This window comes from Juglans regia, chromosome 12 (genome assembly GCF_001411555.2).
Source record: "Juglans regia cultivar Chandler chromosome 12, Walnut 2.0, whole genome shotgun sequence".
Taxonomy (NCBI): Eukaryota; Viridiplantae; Streptophyta; class Magnoliopsida; order Fagales; family Juglandaceae; genus Juglans; species Juglans regia.
The window spans coordinates 1,514,639-1,533,644 of NC_049912.1; the positions used below are offsets into that span (position 1 = coordinate 1,514,639).

Consider the following 19,006-nt stretch of genomic DNA (forward strand, 5'->3'; position numbering starts at 1 on the left):
AGCAGTTGATCTTTACTCACCAAATGGCACTCTTTAACGTCCTTATTGTACATAAAAACAAAACATTAAAAGGTATTAATTCCCATGTAATCTTTAAATAGTTGGGTGTGATTATGGCAGCCCTTCTCTTTGATCAACGCTGTTGGTTTCTCTCCCGATGTCACACTCAGTTTCTGTAGAACCTCTGACTCCAGGACCTCTAAGTCTGACCGTCGGTTTTCCTTCCAGCGTGAACAGTTTATGCACGAAGCCAATGCCGATCATTGTGCATTGTTCATCCGTTTTTATTTTTTTGTTTCTTTCTTGTTATCCGTTTCAGTATTTTGTAGTTGTTTTGTTTCTGTTTTTAGTGGTGTTTTTGTTGACTCGAGTGAGGTTTGGGTCTTCGGATCGGACGTAATCTGGGGCAAGAGTCTTTCGAGAGTGGTGGGCGATGCTACGACCGGTGATTGTACGGTCGGGCTGTTGTGGTCCGTACGAATGCTGGGTGCTCGTTCCACTAGGACTTGAGATGACGATGCTTGTGGTGGGCATGACGTTTGGGATCTCACCAGTGCTTGTGGTCTTGTAGTTGTTAATGTGATTATTTGTAATTGTTTGTTTAACTTAGTTTTTAATAAAATAGGAATAGGCTATTGGATGTAATGTCCATAGTAGTATCTCGTACTCTTTTTTCCTGAGAGGATAGAGAGGACCTTCAAGTTCTGTTTTTATATAGCGCTTTCTCTGTTATGAAAGAGTTTGATTAGAAGTTAAAACAATATCCGCCACAAAAGAATTTGTGTGTGGGGAAGCTCTAGAACTGTTGCGTTAGTTGGCTTATAGACTAAATTTTCTACGTATTAGATTTTTTTATATTGATAAATCACATTTATAACTTCGATTCTTTATCGAAATTATTAAGTTTCTTTCCAAAAAAAAAAAAATACTGTTGGTTTGGTACTTTTAATTCGGTGACTTTTTTGCTCCTTTCGCGGGGCTATGCCAGTGGGGAACAATATCATCAACTCATTCATGACGCAGACACAGCTGATTTAATATGTTTTTATTTTTATTTTTAATTTATAAGCTGATGCATGCATGCAACCCTTGAAAAAATTATATATATGTAACTTTGTTTTAGGTTGATTTGGTTTCACAAATATTTAAAATCATTTTATTCTATCGTATTTTATCTCATCTCAATATTTAAATACCATTAAAATATAAATATTTTTCAATTTCAAACTTTCAATTTTTTTATTTAATCATTACCTGATTATTACAACTTTTCCAAACTTCTAAACAAAACACAAAAAATAATTCAACTTTTTCAAATCTCAAAATAAAAGTAATATTAAAAAAATAATATTCTAAACATTTTTAAACTTTATAATTTTTTATTTAATTTTTTCTTTCCTTTATTAAAATCCCATAAAAATCTTAAGTCAAGTCATTTTACTACCATTTACAAATTATCTTATTACTATTTACAGATTTTCATCTCATCTGTGTAACTAAACGAGGTCTTAGTTATTTTTTATATAACATTATTTTAAGGACTTAATTGGATAGTGAGATTAGGAGTGTAAATTTAAACCGGAAAATCGGTCTAGACCGGACCGGTTGGTCTGGTTTTGAATCGGTTCCGGACCAACCGGTCCAATCCAGAACTGGTTCCTATTTTATGAAAACCGGCTGGATCCAGTCCGGTTTCGGTTTTGTAGTTTCCGAGACCGAACCGGACCGGTTGGAAAAAATATATATATAAATTAATTTTATATATTATACAAAATATTTATATATAATATATAATTATATATTAAATTTTTATATATAATATATATAATTATATATCATATATGAAATAATTTTATATTATAATTTATAAATTATAACATAAAATGTTAATCTTAAATGTGAACATTTGTAATTTTTTTAATCATACGTTATTAATATAATTATATATAAAATAAAGTTGTTATAATTTATAAAATAAAAGTTTAATCTTAAATATGAAAATTTAATTGATCATATGCTTTAAACATAATATATATATTAAATTATTAAAAATATTTTATCATAAAAAGTAACACTTTATTATATATTTTTTACATTTAAAAAAAATTGAAAAACCGGAGGTACCGGTTTAAGAGGGTAATTAGGGCGTAATCGGTTTTGAAAAATGCAAAACTGGTGCATTCCGGTTCGGTCCTAGATTTTGTCCAAAACATGATCGGACCGGACCGGTTACACCCCTAAGTAAGATGAGATGAAATGTGAATAATAATGAAACGATTTGTGAATATTAATAAAATGGATTGAGTTAATATATTTTATAGAGTTTTTAGAAATGAAAGAAAATGTTGAATAAAAAATATTATAAAATTAAAATATCGTTAGAATATAATTTTTTAATATAATTTTTATTTTAAAATTTAAAAAAGTTGAATTATTTTTTATATTTTATTTGAAAGTTTGAAAAAATTATAATGATTAACTAATGATTAAATAAAAAATTAAAAAATTAAAAATTAAAAAATATTTATATTTTTAATGTTTAGATATTGAAATAAAATGAAATAAGATGTGAAGCTCAAGCCTAAATGAAAGATATTTTTATAACATAATGTCATAACTTATAAAAATAACATCGCTATGCAATTATACTCTCAGCATATTTTAAATATAGTTGTATAAAGAATTGTAAAAAAAAAAATTATACATGTATTATTAATGTTAGATAATAGCTTTAATCATAAAGGAATTTTATAAAAATAAAATTATAAATTGATATAAATATTTTTTAAAATTATAAAATTAATATAATATATTAAATTATAAAATTATTTTTATTATAAAATATCTTATAAAATTATATAGTTTATTTTTATAAAATTATGAATTTTGAAGGTGAGAGAATACATATTAAAATAATATGAATAAACAAAAAAAATAAAAAATAAAATAAAAAGAGAGAGAAAAATGGCAGGGGCACATGGGCCCCAGCTTCCCTCCACAATTAGTACAACATTTATTTCTTTGAATTCTTTCTTGAAAAGAAAATGGGGGGACGGTTGATTTGGACAGTGATATAAGTCTTGCTGTCGTTTTTTTTAATATTTTATGCCAACAGTTTATCTCTGCACCACTTGAGCTATAGTTCCGACTTTTGTACCGCAATGATGTTGATAATCATGAGCTTATGAAGTGCCAGTTTTCTGTTCATTTGGCGCCAAATCAAAACAATGAAAAAGTTACCCTCGGCACTTTTGTCTTCTGTTTATCCTTATTTTATGAAGATGTTTTTTTTTTTTTTTTTGTTTTTTAAAAAAATTGACTTATCATAAAGATCAACACGACAATAAATAGTCTTAGAATAATTGTTTTCATTAATTATTATTTATTATTTTATATCCCACACTTCATATTTTATAAAAAAAAATTATCATATATAAAATATAAAAATAAATAATGACTGATATATAATAAAACCCATAATTTTATTAGCATTCTTATTTTACATTTTTATAAAACGTGAATAGTCAATTATCATCACGCTTAGATAAAGAGTTCTAAACTTATCTCTTTTAATTTTTTTTAGAGTTATTATTTATTAGGTCGGTTTGTAAAGCACACCATCTATATCACTTAAATAATAAAATTTATCTTCTAAATAAAATTATACCGTAGAAGCACTTTATTATATACTTTATACACAAATAGAGTTTTTCCTTTTTATTTATTTATTTATAAAGATATATATGAATACCTCAATCTAGATGAATCATGTTAGGATCTCGTGGAATAATATCTAGTTGATTAAAAACATACAGCAGATCCATTGAACAAAAAGATATGGTAATAGTCAAACAATAGAAAATGTTCTTGAGAATATTAACAATAGTATAAATGCCATATTAATATCAATTTTGAGTTCAACATCTTTGGTCCACTGAACATGAACCCATAATTTGTATATTGACTTAATTAATTAATCTATATTTCAACGACATATTCATCATAGAACATCAAGTTTGACCAACAAAAAATCATCACAAAAGACATAATAAATCGTTCCCATAATTCCATCTTTCCCAAAGTCAAAAGGAACTCGTGAGAGCGAAAGTAAAAAAAGATCTCCCCAAGGAAAAGTGGAAAAGAAAACCGGTGGAATTTCATCATCCACACCCACAAAATGAGCAAGTTGTCCATCCTTTGTCTTCTTCTTCTGCCCGTGCATCCTATACAAGCTAGCCCCCCCACGCATCATGCGCATGCTTGCCTCGCACTAACCTGCATCAAAAATCGAGTGCACCTATACCACCCACCGCCCCCTTCCCATCTTTCATAACGCAAAAATACAACATTTTTTTTAAAGAGTAATTTTACATGAAAGCTTTATATCAAACACATCGTCCTGATTTATCATTTTGATAATTTTCCGTGCTCGATTGCTATGATAAAGTTCAACCCAAATCATCAAACCACAATATGGTGAACAATATGAGGGCCTGATAGTGAGTTGTGAAAGTGCTCCAAAATCTTTGCAGAATGGAGACACCAAGGATTACGTGCTATGATCTGACCGACAGACACCGTACATCAACTCCACTATTCCACTAATCATGCAAACAAAAGAGACCAAGCTAGACAGCAAATCATGCGGACAGCCACCGGCCAGGCTTTCCCGTAAAGAACAAGAAATTTGAACTTTGAACCAAGCTTTCTAATTTAATAAACAGCTTGAAAAGTCCAATCCGATGCTTGGCTTACTACGGTGTGAAGCCTGACATCCAAAGGCTTGGTGTCTCGGAAATGGACTCTTCCCAACAAAGAGACGTGTTCTGTCGGTGCTCGGTCAATGCCGCGTGACTTCAACCCAAAGAACATATACATGGTGTCAAACAGATCCTTCCTTATCAAATTTAATTGTTCTTACATATCTGATAAACTGATATGACCATGTTAACTTTAAGCAATATATAAATATTACAAATTCAAACCGCGTAAATCAGTTATTTTTAATATGGTGATATAATATTTAATTGAAAAACTTCCATTGCAGATAGATTGATCATTATAACAGAATAACAGATTATGTAGCAGTCTAGGTACATCTAAACAACGTTAATGACAGAGAGAACTAATTCCTGGGTATATTGGGCAAAATAATCATTGTTGGTTGAGCCTTAGTTCCTTTCAGAAGCCAGCATACCACTTCTTGAATATAGTTGTTTTCAATCTTGGTTGTAGCCATGTGACTGAAGAATGCCAAGACAACCAAACTAACCAGAAGTTTTGTCCCCACCAAACCCAGACTCCAGAAATCCAGTTTGGTTGAGATGACTAACATCACCCCACGATTTTATGGTCCACTCATCCCCATCCGACAAGTGAAGGATGTTGACGGATGTATTCAGTACCTTTCCTCTAGACCTTCCATTTGGGCAAGCTCGCTTGTACAGTGATCTGACGACTCCCCCATGAGTGACCACAACCACTCGTTCTCCTGCAACCAATTAAAGCAGCTTATAACTGGTCATTCTCCACTTAGAATGTCTTATAGTAGTTCAATATGTAACTTTTAATACAGTTACTGAAGAAAGAATAACAATACAACCTTCCAAGTTTCTGAAAATTTTCACTGGAAAAGTTCTGAATGACCTACACATACCTTTATGCTTTCTACCAATTCTCTCCAATGAAGATGTGCAACGTTCATAAAGTTGGTCAAGACTTTCTCCACCGCCCTGAAAATGTAGTGTAGTGTAGTGTAAAGGGATAGATTCCAACAACGTTTCTGTTTATCACAAAACAAAAATTTCATGCACATACGATATTTAAATTACTTACTATTAATCATATTTCTTCAGGTATCTCACTCTCTCTTATCTTAGTGCATAAGGAATTACTTACTCAGAGACAATATGTTGACATGATAACACAGAGATTATTTCTAGTCCTATTCAAGATAGAAGATGGCCGTGGTAATTATACAAGTTTAATAGCCCAAGAGAGAGGAAGATTATGCGAGTCCCAGGTCCTGTTTCTTGCACTGGAAGATTCTCATGTCCAGTTATTTCAGCAAAAATAAAATCACTTAAAAAGTAATTGCACATGAAATAGAAGCCATGCTGAGCCTAGGTCAGCTTGAAACACAAATTTACAGTTCAAGGTCTAAAAGCCTTAACTGAGCCAGTATTACTTGGCCTCAAATTTGTGGAACAAACTTCAAACTGACGCTGCTGACCCTAGCCAGCATAGATATAGCAGACCATTCAAGAATTAGCCACCAATTTCAGATATATTCTTCACCACTTGCTTCCCTTTGAACCCGTCACTGGACTGATCGTGTTTGACAGTTTAGAGACTATCCACATTCTTTTTTCTTTTTTTTTTTTGTCGGGGAACCTCTCCAAGGCAGGGCCCTTCGTACAACTCCTGCAGACTCGCAGAGTAAACCCTGGTCTCTTGCACCGCACTTTTAGAAGTTTACTTACACAGAACTGGTTAAATCGCTGACTTTTCACTAGGAGGTGTGGTCCCAAAGAATTGTTTGCACCTATAAGGTATTGAACCTTGGACCTTGAAGGGTGTGATACCTCAAGACCAAGACCTTCACTACTTGGGCCAACCCCTTTGGGTTCTATCCACATTCTTATATATTAGTAATGCCACCAACAACCTAAGTTCCCCTACCATGAGCAACATTAAAATTAAAAACTGCAGATGTTGTTATGGAGATATTGTGATACCCCATATGATAAGGATAAATGTAGGTGGTGAATGAGATCCCACATTGCTTGGGAAGGAAAAGTTCTTGCTCTTTATAAGGTTTTAATGGGGCTCTAATTGTATCATTGACTAGTCCTTTTAGAGTATAGGCCATGTGGTTTGGGCCTTCCATTGAGGCTTTACAAATAGTATCAGAGCCTATCCCAACTAGAAATGTGGGACATGAGCCGTGCCGCCTACAACAGACAGGCCCGACGAGGACGTTGGGAATTTAAGGGGGGTAGATTGTGATACCCCATATGATAATAATAAGGGTAGGTGGTGAATGAGATCCCACATTGCTTGGGAAGGAAAAGTTCTTGCTCTTTATAACGTTTCAATGGGGCTCCAATTGTATCATTGACTAGTCATTTTGGAGTATAGACCATGTGGTTTGGGTCTTCAATTGGGGCGTTACACCCATTCTGCAGCTCTTATCACAAGCCATAAGGTTCCCCAATGGTGTAATACAACTCTAAAAGTACAAACAGAGTACTTACTGGAATTTCCTGATCTGTCTTGTGATTTAAAAAGGCCCGGTAAGCCTCAGGACTAAGTTTGGCTGCTTCACGTAGTACAAGTCCTTGAAGATCTCCCAAGTGTCTTTCCCGTAGATCAGGCTCTTTAATAACCTGAAATTAAAATTCAACAGATACTAGATTATTGACTTTCTCTAAATACAGAGTGTTAAGATATCATGTAATGTAATTACCAACTTTTCCATGTAAAAGTAATAATACTTATGACGGTTACATATAAAAATAAAGAAAGAAATTATGTGTGTGAGAGAGAGAGAGAGAAGACAGAGAGAATACAATACCATAAAAATATTTCCAAACTAAATTCAACTACATACCTTATTATGAAAAATCCCCCCCACCCTCCCTTTTTTAAAGTAGAAACTGATTAGATATTTTATTCAGTCAAATTCAAAGATATACAAGAAAAATAACAAATTAGGATTTGTTTCACATTGATGGTACTAAAATCCTATTGCTCTTGTCCACAAGTAGTTGAACCAAATAAGGAAAAGAAGATGAGATGATAAATGAGATATTCAATTACATGAAACAGTAACCCTAGAATACCCAAGTTGATTTTGTGGTTCAAGTGAAAGGTGCTCAAGGCCAAAGGCCTGAGAATGGGGTCGGTCAATTATGATATGTCAATAAAGAAAATCATCACTTCACTTGTAATTCAGCAAATGATAGGGCCTTACATTGTGTTACAGCAGCAAAAATGAGGCGAACCTCAAGTAGTTTCTGGAAGAAGTTTAGTTGGGTTGATTATAAAACCATGATTCCAAGAATATGTTACTAGTTCTGTTTATTACCAAACACCATTATTCATGTTGCTTTCTTTATACATGTATGTTTACCATTTATATATATATATATTTTATGAATTATTTTTTTATGTACCTGTTATAGAATAAATACTTGCAAATAAAAATTGATTACACCAAAGAAAATGACTTCAATGTGACTACTCTATAGTCTATACATAACTAGAATCCGAATTGAAATCGAGAATCAGAATTGAAATTAGTCGTCATCTCCTCACATATGTTCAAGTAAATACAACAAATTGGAACTTCAAGAAAGTAGCTTCTCAATGCATACCTCTAGCCCACCACAGCAGGTTGCAATTATCTGTGCAGTTTCAAGAGCCCTTTTCAAGTCTGAAGAGTATACGACGGAGATTTTACCCTCCCTGGATAGTCTATCAGCAACCTTTAAGTAAATATAATTAAATAGTAAGGTCGAGGCAATCGAGATAACCTTTCAAAGGTTTATAACCAATTATTTTGGTTTTTAATGCAAAACTAAGCAAGCAATATATAGATGATAACTTACTGCAGATGCTTGTTGTCTCCCAGAATCATTTAGTTCAACATCCAAATGTCCCTGTTTAAATATGTTTAATGCAAAAGTAGAAAGATTGGCAAAAATCAGAACCAGAAAAAAGGATTCGAACACGGTCTACTATATTACAAGTGAGCACGAGTCGAAAGGTGTAAAATGTATATTTCACTCCCCGATGGGCGTTCACAGTCTAGATTATACAAATACATATAGGAGGATTGATAAGAAAACGATATGAATAAATATGGAGCTGAATTGGGATTTGTAGGATTATGTTCCATGTTCCATGTCCCATATAAATGCTATTTGAATTTGTTAATTTTCGTAAAAAAATTAGAATCACTAATCTGGAAATATAAAACAACACCACTATTATAGAGCACAGTCCAATTATAAATACGATTTTAACAAAAAAATAAATAAATCAATTAAAAGTGCCACATCTCATATGCTTTAGGAAGGCCCCAAATCTAACTAGGTATATCTAAGTGTTCATTTGACGATAAATTTGGATTTACGAGCAGAAAATCAACGAAACAGCAGACTTTACAAACTCGAGCAAGCCAGTTTGACATCCTAAAAAAAACAAAACGGACCTGAATCCTTCCATCAGCATTCCACTCCGTTTCCCCATGACGCACCACGACAATCTCAGCATAAATCGGATTTAGCACGCTGCAAAAAAGAAATCAACGTTAAAGCTAGAGAGAGAGAGAGAGAGAGAGAGTGAGGGAGAGAAATCGTTTAATAGAGGAATGAGAAATGGGGGGTCGGATCAGACCTAGAATCGACGTCGGACATGACGACGAGTAAAGGTGAAGCTTGGAGGTGGAGGTATGAGGATGGATTGGCCGTGAAGCTGAAGCAGTGTTAGGAGAAGATTGGAAGACAGGAGCGGAGTGCTGGAATTACACTACATTTATAACTTCCAATTCATAGCATTTTATTCAGTCGTTCATCATTAGAACCTGATTCCCTGTTCCTCTATTGGGCCGAAGAACCAGATTCTGTGCTCATTGCCCAATGTTTAAGATTCTTTACGTTTTTCTTTTCGGAATAATCATCCAAAACAATCATTGAATTGCCTCGATTATTTACACAAATCAAATAAGATGAAAGATAAAATTTAAATAAAATCTTATTAAAATATAATTTTTATTTTTAAATTTAAAAAATTGAATTATTTTTTATATTTTATTTGAGAATTTAAAAAATTATAATAATTAGATGAGATGAGATGATTTATGAAAACAAACCGGACTACTTGTTACATTTCATAAAATAGATTAAAAGATTTTTTTTTTCAATTATCCTATTTATTCTGCTGTTTTATTAGAGATGGATGAATCTTATTTATCTAAATATTATTTAAATATAAATATTTTTTAATTTCTTCATTTAATTATTATCTAATCATTACAAATTCCACAAATTTTAAAATAAAATATAAAAATTAATTCAAATTTTTTAAATTCCAAATTAAAAAATTATATTTTAATTTTATAATATTTTTATTCAATTTTTTATCTCTCATTTTTCAAAATCTCATAAAACATCTTATCTCAAATTATTTCACTACTATTTATAATTTTTTCATCTTATCTCATCTCATTTTAAGAGAATTATGAAACACTTTACAAGAGAAAAAAAAGTATGTAAGTACCTCTATACACTCATCTCCTTCAAAAGTGGACATCCTTTCTTCAAATGGTTGTTTTCATTGTTACTTCAAAGTTTCACTTGCTTTACTTCCCTGTCATATTCTCAGCATCATTATTATGAAACATTTCTTTCTTAGGATGCAAAAGTAAAAATAAATAAATCAATAAATGCTTATTTTGAAAAAAATATAATATATATTTCGTTTTCCCATTGCTTATCATTACCTTTATATTTTTCTAGGACCTTTGAGGGTACAAGGATCTCGTTCATCTTTTACAAGAGATGTTTATTGATTTTATTATTAATTATTAATTAGTTACTTTTAATTATTAATTATTTAAATAAACATCTACTTAAAATGTACTGTTTGGGTATAAAATGTAATGAGTTTATAGGTTATAGTCCAGCCCATAATGCATTCAAAGCCCACAACAGTAGAAGAAAGATGAGACAAAAGACAAATTGTCTAACCTGTTAGTTGTAACCAGTTTTAGAAGACATAAAACTGGCTGACAACACAAGAGTCAATGAAATAATTGACTAGAAACTGGCAAAGACAAAACATAAATGAAGGAAAAGAGATGAAGTTTGGATGGTGAGTTGAGATGAAAATTGAATAAATATTATTAGAATATTATTTTTTAATATTATTTTTATTTTGAGATTTGAAAAAGTTGAATTTTTTATTGTATTTTATCTAAGAATTTGAGAAAATTATAATAATTAGATGAGATAAGATGTGTGAGGAGAGAAATCCCTAAGGACCGAACCTAGGCCCATGTATAAGGCCTAGACTAGGCGGGGTCGGCCCGGAAGGCCCAAGAGGAGTGACATAGGGCAGAGTATCTTGAAGAGGACAAGAGGTGCACAGGGCAACCTGACACCATAACTGGATGACCGTCAGAGACATCCTCGTCCCTGACACAGCAGGGCAGCCTGATATTGTAACTGGTTGAATGTCATAGATATCCCCGTCCTTGACATAGCTGCCCAAACGGCGTAGGAGGACAAACAAGCCTGACTAGGGCCATGCCGCAGTTAATAGAGTAGGAACGAGCACGCCATGGCAGGGGCCACATCGTATTCAATGCGTCCCGAGGGTTGGTACGCTACAGCATGCCCCTTGGGTGACATCAACATCCATGGTCAGAAGTGGCAGGTCTACAGGGAAGCAGGAGGTTGGCAGGGACACCCGATCCCGGAATGAAGTTGCATACGAGTCACCATCACCTCGGGGCTCACCCCTACCAAGTATAATTACCATCTCTCTATCGAGAAGGGGTTACTCACACTCTTGAATATCTCTACTCTTACTTTTCCTGAGCTTTCATTTTCTCTTTTCATCTCCTACCTTGCACTGACTTGAGCGTCGGAGGTACCACGGCCCCCAAGCCCCCCATCCTCCATCTTTGCAGGAACCGGGCCTAAGCCCAACAGTGTGGAGTTGCCTAGTTTGTGAAACACAACATCAACAAGATGAGATGAGATGAGTTGACTTCTAAATGCAAACAAACGGGCAAGGAAGACTTCAGCAACGAACAACCAAGGCAATTAGAGACAATCTCCTTCATCATCTTCGGCCTCTCTCCTCTTCCATTTTTACCGTTCTAATAGAAAGAAAAGTGAGATTACGTGAGCTTGTATACTCACCATATATAATAGATTTCGTTTTCAAGAAAATAGATGCCAGTACTAACATATGTCTCGATGTCCCTTTCTTTATTGAGAAATAATAATTTCAGTCGTGAGTATATAAGTACCGCACAATCATTTTGAAAAAAATGAATATATATGTGACTCACATAAAAAAATAATTTTTTAATAGTAGACCACACTATTTTAAAAAAAAAAAAAATTAGCATGTAACATTACTCTTCTTTATTTATATTTGTCTTGCACCTTATTTCCATCTCAAATGATGGATGAGCCATCCCAAACACTATATCACCATCCGAGTCCTACATGGGCTATTCAACCATGCTAGGGCATTCCACCTTAACTAAAAAAAAAAATGCATTAATATGTATTATATCAATATGAATATCTAAATCTAAAATAAAAAATAATATTTCGCTAGTCCTCTTCGCCTGGAGTCCATTCGTGTTCATCCCACTCTACCCGAGATTGCTTCCAGGCTGATTGTATATTGTTCCGTGAGACCGAGAAGCTCAGACATATATGGGCCTTTAGACCCCCACCCTCACTGATACGATCGTTATTTCCTTGAAATACGCAATTAAATTGGTCCTACTCTCCATCCAAACCTGCAGCCCATTTCAGTAGAGACCAGAGAGAACGAACTTGGGTTCAAAGGAAGTAGGACTACAGCTTAAAGTTCCGTTTGGATATTACAAATTATTTTAAACGATCTATAAATAATAATAAAAAGTTTATAAAAAATAATGAAGTAGAATATCTGTATTCCCAAACAAACCTTAAGTCAACAAAGGCTGAAGAGAAGGAGGAGAAGTTGGTGGAGAAAAGAAAATGATTTTATAAAAACATTCTCATTCAAAACATGAGAGGTATTAACTCAATTGATTGCTTCCAAAACTTAAAACGGATAGCCATTGTAATCAAACCAGCAAGATTTGTAGATATTAAAAGGAATACGAGTTTGATTTGTTAACAACGTCTAAACGTACATGAGTTCCCAAATGTTTATTTTTCCTTTATTTTTTGAATAAATAGAACGCAAAGATTGATAATTTTTACAAAGGAATTATGCAATCTATCATCAAATGAAAAAAAGCATCCAATATAGTTTTCAATGCTAGCAAATTTAATGCCTTAATTTTCATAGAAAAATAATAAATACAGTTTTAAGTATAAATGCGATGCAATCATTTAAAAAAAATAAATAAATACGAAATTTATATAAAATAAAAATTAATTTTATAATAATAGATTCTATTTTTTTAAAATTAACTACACGACACTTATATATTATATAATTACATGTAACATTACTCTAATTATTTTGCCGACACATTCATCAAAGAGGCTCCGATGAATTATGTCTAGTTTGAAAAATTACGTCCTTAATTAGTCAATGCTTTCAACAACCATGATGATCACATCAGTACTTGGGCATTTCATCAACCACTACTCGCGCAAAGATTCCTTCATGAAGTGGTTGAAATGTCTACTCTAAAACTACTTTTTAAGAATAAAGTGAAAAAAATAGAGTGATATGAAATGATTAGTGTTTAATAGGTCAGTTTGTTTTCAGAGATGAGATGAGATGAGTTGAGATTAAAGTTAAAAAGTTGAATAAAATATTATTAAAATATATTTTTTAATATTATTGTTGTTTTGAGATTTAAAAAAGTTGAATTGTTTATTTTATTTTGTGTGGGGATTTAAAAAAGTTATAATGATGAGATGAGATGAGATGAGATAAGATGTTTTTGGAAAACAAACAAGGCCCTTAGTGGCTGGGAAATATCTCTACTTTTTTAACAGGATATTCTAAGGTACGTACTCATCAAACTATACTTCATAAAAAATTAAGTTAAAATGAGATAAATTAAATTAAAAATTAAAAATTAAATAAAATATTTTTATTATTATTATCATTTAAAATTTTAAAAAAATTAAGTTATTTATTATATTATATGTAAAAATTTATAAAAATTATAATGATGAGATAAGATGGATTGAACGTGTTTCTCAATCTAAACCTAAGATTTCTTATAATTTCTTAATTCAAATATTTTATATAAATTGGAGATCAACTATATACACAAGCGGCCACCACTATATTTAAATCCAAAACTCATGATAAATTCTATTAATATGGTGTCTTTAAATAAGTTTTTTAATTGGAAAGCTTAAATAATTTGTTTTAAGCATTCTATTGCTTGTTATGAAACAAAAAAAGTAAAAAATTAAAAAAATGGAAAGATGGAGCACTTAATATGACCCACCGTCCAACTTCTCTCTTTTGTTGGACTTACTTGTCGTCTCACCGTCAAACTATAAATCAATAGCATGTCGGTTGAAAAATTGAGAACAGTAAAAATGTACCCTCGAATTCTCCCTGGATTAAAATTCACTTTGATTCTTGCCAACTCTATTGATAAGACCGGTCCATCCCAAAAGTAAAAAATAAAGGACTCCAAATCTGATTTTTGGAGGAGGATGAACCTCCTTCTCCCTCATTTCTCCTTCCACTCATATTATCTATTAAGATAATTCTTTTTATTAAGCTTTATTTTACTTCCTTCAAGATTAAAATAAATATATCTATAATTTTTTGATATCTCTCGAGAGATACGTGTGATATAAGCAGATTCTCAGACCGCAAATTATTAGGAGGAAAATAACAGTTTTGATAAATTACCGCGTGTGGTCCTCACATGTAGCCCCCATCTGCACTTGGTCCTAACGCGCCACTTCTTTTGACAACTTTTCTCGCCACACATGCCAAATTACCAGACTCGTCACTACCAGATCTTTCAGATCTTATCTTTATGGCTAAAAAGATACAAACGTGTTGTCTTCATGCGCTGTCAGAAATTTCAAAATCTATCGAAGTTGGTCAAAACTGTAATCCGTAATTTTTCGCATTTATTTTAATGCTTTTCTTTTTGGTTTTCTTATTATTAATTAAAATAAAAAAGAATTCGTCTCTCATACTTTTATCTGTAAAGGTTGAGTCATCTTCGTTTATGAAGGGTGAGGCTAAGTCTTTGTTTAGGTAGAAAATGTTGTCTCTTGAACGTTTGTCTGTAGAGAGTATCAGCAGTAGTGAAAATCAAACTAATCACAAAAGAAAATAGTGTATTGGTGGAGTTCCAAATGTATTATTTTAGTTTATAATGTCTTGTTTAATATGGAAACATCTCAAAATATATTAGATCATGGATGGAAGTTTCTTGATAAATGAATTATGAAAGTTTTTCTTAAAAAAAAATAAAAATAGCATTATCAGTTGAAAGAAAGATAACTTAGGTATTATATTTTGTAAAGAATTAAAAAAAAAGTAATGTTATATATAATTTTAGGATGTACAAGCTTCATGTATTTTTTTAAAAAAATAATAGGATCTACTATTAAAAATTATTTTTTTATAGGATCTGAGATTTACCTATTTTTTTAAAAAGAATACGTGAGACTTACACATTATAAGACCTTAAACCATAAGACTATAAATAGTAATGCCAGGGACAACCACGTTGATCATAAAAAAAATTTAAAGAGTACTAATGCTAGGGACAATGTGCATTTGGTAAAAATATGGATCCCATCGTGACAAAATGAGATTTTCACACATTTTCATAATAGAGTCTATTTTTTTATATAAAAGATCTGCACAAAATCTATACATTTTAGGCTTGTATATATATGATTATTAAAATCTAAAATATATTCATAGATAAGAATAAAATATTGTAATGTTATTCATTATTCTTATATCATCATATGATATGATATTAGGTGATTAGAAAATATTTATTATATTTTATTTATGACATCATAAAATATTAAGAGGATGATAATAAAAAAATGATAAATAGATTTTTTTTTAATAAAAAATATAAAAATTAACATATATCTCCAACGGGTTCAATTACGCCAACCCACTGGGGATAGTGTAACTCTGCCCAAATAATCATTGCTTCAAGAATTTATTTTTTTATTATTATTTATTTTTTTTCTACAATAGAGGTGAAGGTTTCGAATATAAATTTTTCATGATATGCCACTTCAAGAATATTAATTAGCATTTATTTTGATATTATCTTCTTTTTTTTTTGATAAACTATTTTGATATTATCTTTAAGTATATATATCAGTTCGATAATAACAATACCAATAATCCAAAACTTCTGATGATTTCATGCATGGTCAAATAATCCTTAAAAGAAGAATATTAGTTGTATAGTTGTGATATAAATATCTATCATGCCAATAACACAAACCATCCAAAAATTTTATCTCTCATTTTTTTTTTTTTATAAGGTCCCGAACTACCATCTCATCTCCTTTCTAAATATCACTTAAACATAAATATTTTTTAATTTCAAATTTTTAATTTTTTCATCTAATCATTAAAATTTTTCCACACTTCTAAACAAAATATAAAAAATATTTTTTTTTAAATTACAAAACAAAAATTATATACTAACAATTTATTAACTTTATAATATTTTTATTCAATTTTTTCTCTAATATTTTTCAAAACCCAATAAAATATTTTAACTCAAACTATTTCACTACTATTTATAAATTTTTCATCTCATCTCACAAACGAGACCTAAATATTTGTTGGGACAAGAAAAGAGGAACAAGTCTTTTTTTTTTTTTTCTTTTTTCTTTTTAATCACCTCTGTGCAACAAAACCATCAAAAGGAAAAAAGAAAACAAGAAAGTAAAAGACTGATGAAGAAACTCACTTAATTCTTAGATAAAAGAGGATTGATGATTCTTCTACAAAAAAGAAGTGCTTGAATTATCCATCTCTCTAAATTATAGAACACGTTTTGAATTATATATAAAACTACAATATCACATTTCCAATCGATGTCGTCATATGTTGAAAAAAAGGAGCTGGAATAGGAATCGAGAAGAAGACGAGATTTGGCTTCACATTTCCAGGTCATTGTCTTTCAATTAAACCAAGTTAAATGCTCAACTGGATATATATGATAGGATCCATAAGAGGTAGCCATAATGGAATCTGCTCTATTATATATATATATATATATAAAGAAGTTATCCATAATTTGTTTTGGTCATTCTTAATTGATTTCACGTTAAATAATTGACGTACAATTAAATAATAAACAAATTTCTTAATCATAAAAAGTGATGATTGAAAGTCGGGCGGCTGTGGTTTTAGATAATGAAATCTTTCTCGTAGAAGATAAGCATTAATTCCACGCACCTAATCTCAAATGGAATGCCACCAAACGAGTTCTGCTTTTTGCATATTATTTAGTGTGTGCACGCTTGATGAGAGAAAAAAAAAAAAGTGTTTGCATGCTTGACATGTCATCCATGTCATTGACAAGTCTTGGTTTCGACTCAATTGAGTAGCAAAGTAGCAATCACGAGACCCATCATAATATATACACAGTAATACAAGTTATAAGTTTCAAATGTATAAATTTTATACAAGCTTTTGATAAAAATGTGGGCTCCATAAAAAAAGTGATTTTTCTCACTTTTTAAAATTTGTGGGCTTCAAAAAATAAGTTTGATAAAATTTGTATGAAAATTGTATATTTGAAACTTACATATATATATATATATATATATATCATTTATCTAATATATAAACATAGGATCGAAGTTGGTGATGCATGATTAGGGTTTGATGATAGTGAGCGGTCAGACTAGAAGTTGATAGTGTTGGACTATTTCGAAAAGACAGATTAATATAAATATGATAGAAAAATGTGAACATTATTGCGGAAATTAGAGTGATATTGCCCACGCGTAAGTATTTTGATCATAATTTTGATTATTGGTATCGGAATTGCACATATGACTCAAATTTACAAAGTTTTTTTGACGTGCAAGTCGTGGTCACTATGCTACGTCTGCATAGTAGTTCTTGTTTCGACCTTGAAATAAGCTATTTTTTTCCTCCAAATCGTAGTTTAAGTTACTTTTTTTTTTTTTTTCTTTTATGGCAATATTTCGCTGTCACTATTAGTCTATTAGAGATGATCAATATTCCCATTTGACCCATATTTTTAGCCAGTATCTTGTTTTATTATGTATTTTATTTTTAGGCAATAATTGAAATTTTACCTCTTCGGGTAGGATTCTCATAATCTTGATTTTCCTTAGCTATTTGAGCTCGGTTTGTGGGTTTCAGAATCAGTTTACGACTTTTATAAATAAACTCTATTATTAGAGTTTTCTCTATGTGTTGCATCATTCCTTAGTCTCAATCCCAATTTTCTATTAATTAACTAGCTGTCAGAATAATTCTTATTCTATATTGCTTCATGTGAGAAATCATTATTAAAATATATATACATTTAATAATCAGAAAAGACATTAATTATATGTCCTTATTTTACAAATTAAAAAAAAAATATTCCATTTAAAAAAATTTCACAAATTAATGTGTTTAATTAAGTGTGATATGTTCAATCTACTTTACAATAAAAATAGTTTTACAATCTAATATATCACAACAAGTCAAGTCAGTTTATAAATTTTAATTTTGTGAAATATTATGAAATCACAACTTATACCAAAAGTTTAAGATGATGGAAATAGTTAGATTCAGTTATTTATATTTTATCTCAATACTCCCTCATATGCAACACATAGAATATTTAATTAATTGAATTGAGTAGAGTATGAAGTTAGTATTTAAACTCGGGACATCTACTTTAATATTATGTGCAATCGCCACTTGTACTAAAATTCTAAACTGATGGAAAGAAGTAGATTTAATTATTTATATTTTATGTTAACAAATAGCAGTGTAGACCAAAATCTTCTCAAAAGCTGTTAGTTAATAGTCCCGAACCCACAAATTTTTATAGTCATATAGTTGTTCTTGAAACACATTGTTTTGAATTAACATGTCAAATTAGAAATTTGCTGAGGGGAGGAAACTGATGTCAAAAGTGAAATCAAAGAAGGTGTGCCTCCAAGTTCCATTAGCCGACAAAAATGAAATAATTAATGCACACATGCATGGCACATGAGATTGGAGTTGTGGTCATAAATATCCGATCGAGGACGAAGTTTAT

The 19,006-nt window shown here is 31.1% G+C and overlaps 1 protein-coding gene across 1 annotated transcript; it reads right to left on the reverse strand.

The window, feature by feature from the left end:
* Positions 1-5,022: 5,022 nt before the first annotated feature.
* On the reverse strand, positions 5,023-9,645 carry LOC109018973 (phosphoglycerate mutase-like protein 4). Its single transcript, XM_019001173.2, has 7 exons — positions 9,403-9,645; positions 9,218-9,296; positions 8,613-8,663; positions 8,379-8,489; positions 7,257-7,388; positions 5,657-5,732; positions 5,023-5,491 (listed from the first exon to the last, which is right to left on the reverse strand). The coding sequence occupies exons 1-7, from the start codon at positions 9,420-9,422 to the stop codon at positions 5,268-5,270; spliced, it is 693 nt and encodes a 230-aa protein (XP_018856718.1). The 5' UTR covers positions 9,423-9,645; the 3' UTR covers positions 5,023-5,267.
* Positions 9,646-19,006: the final 9,361 nt, after the last annotated feature.

What these genes read in the sequence shown, in the direction of transcription:
- LOC109018973 (XM_019001173.2), bottom strand. Translation starts at nt 9,422, where the DNA reads ATGTCCGACGTCGATTCTAG. An exon ending in ATGCTGATGGAAGGATTCAG is followed by an intron (nt 8,664 to 9,217) that starts GTCCGTTTTGTT and finishes ATATTTAAACAG; the next exon opens with GGACATTTGGATGTTGAACT. An exon ending in CCTGCTGTGGTGGGCTAGAG is followed by an intron (nt 7,389 to 8,378) that starts GTATGCATTGAG and finishes TTTTAATTTCAG; the next exon opens with GTTATTAAAGAGCCTGATCT.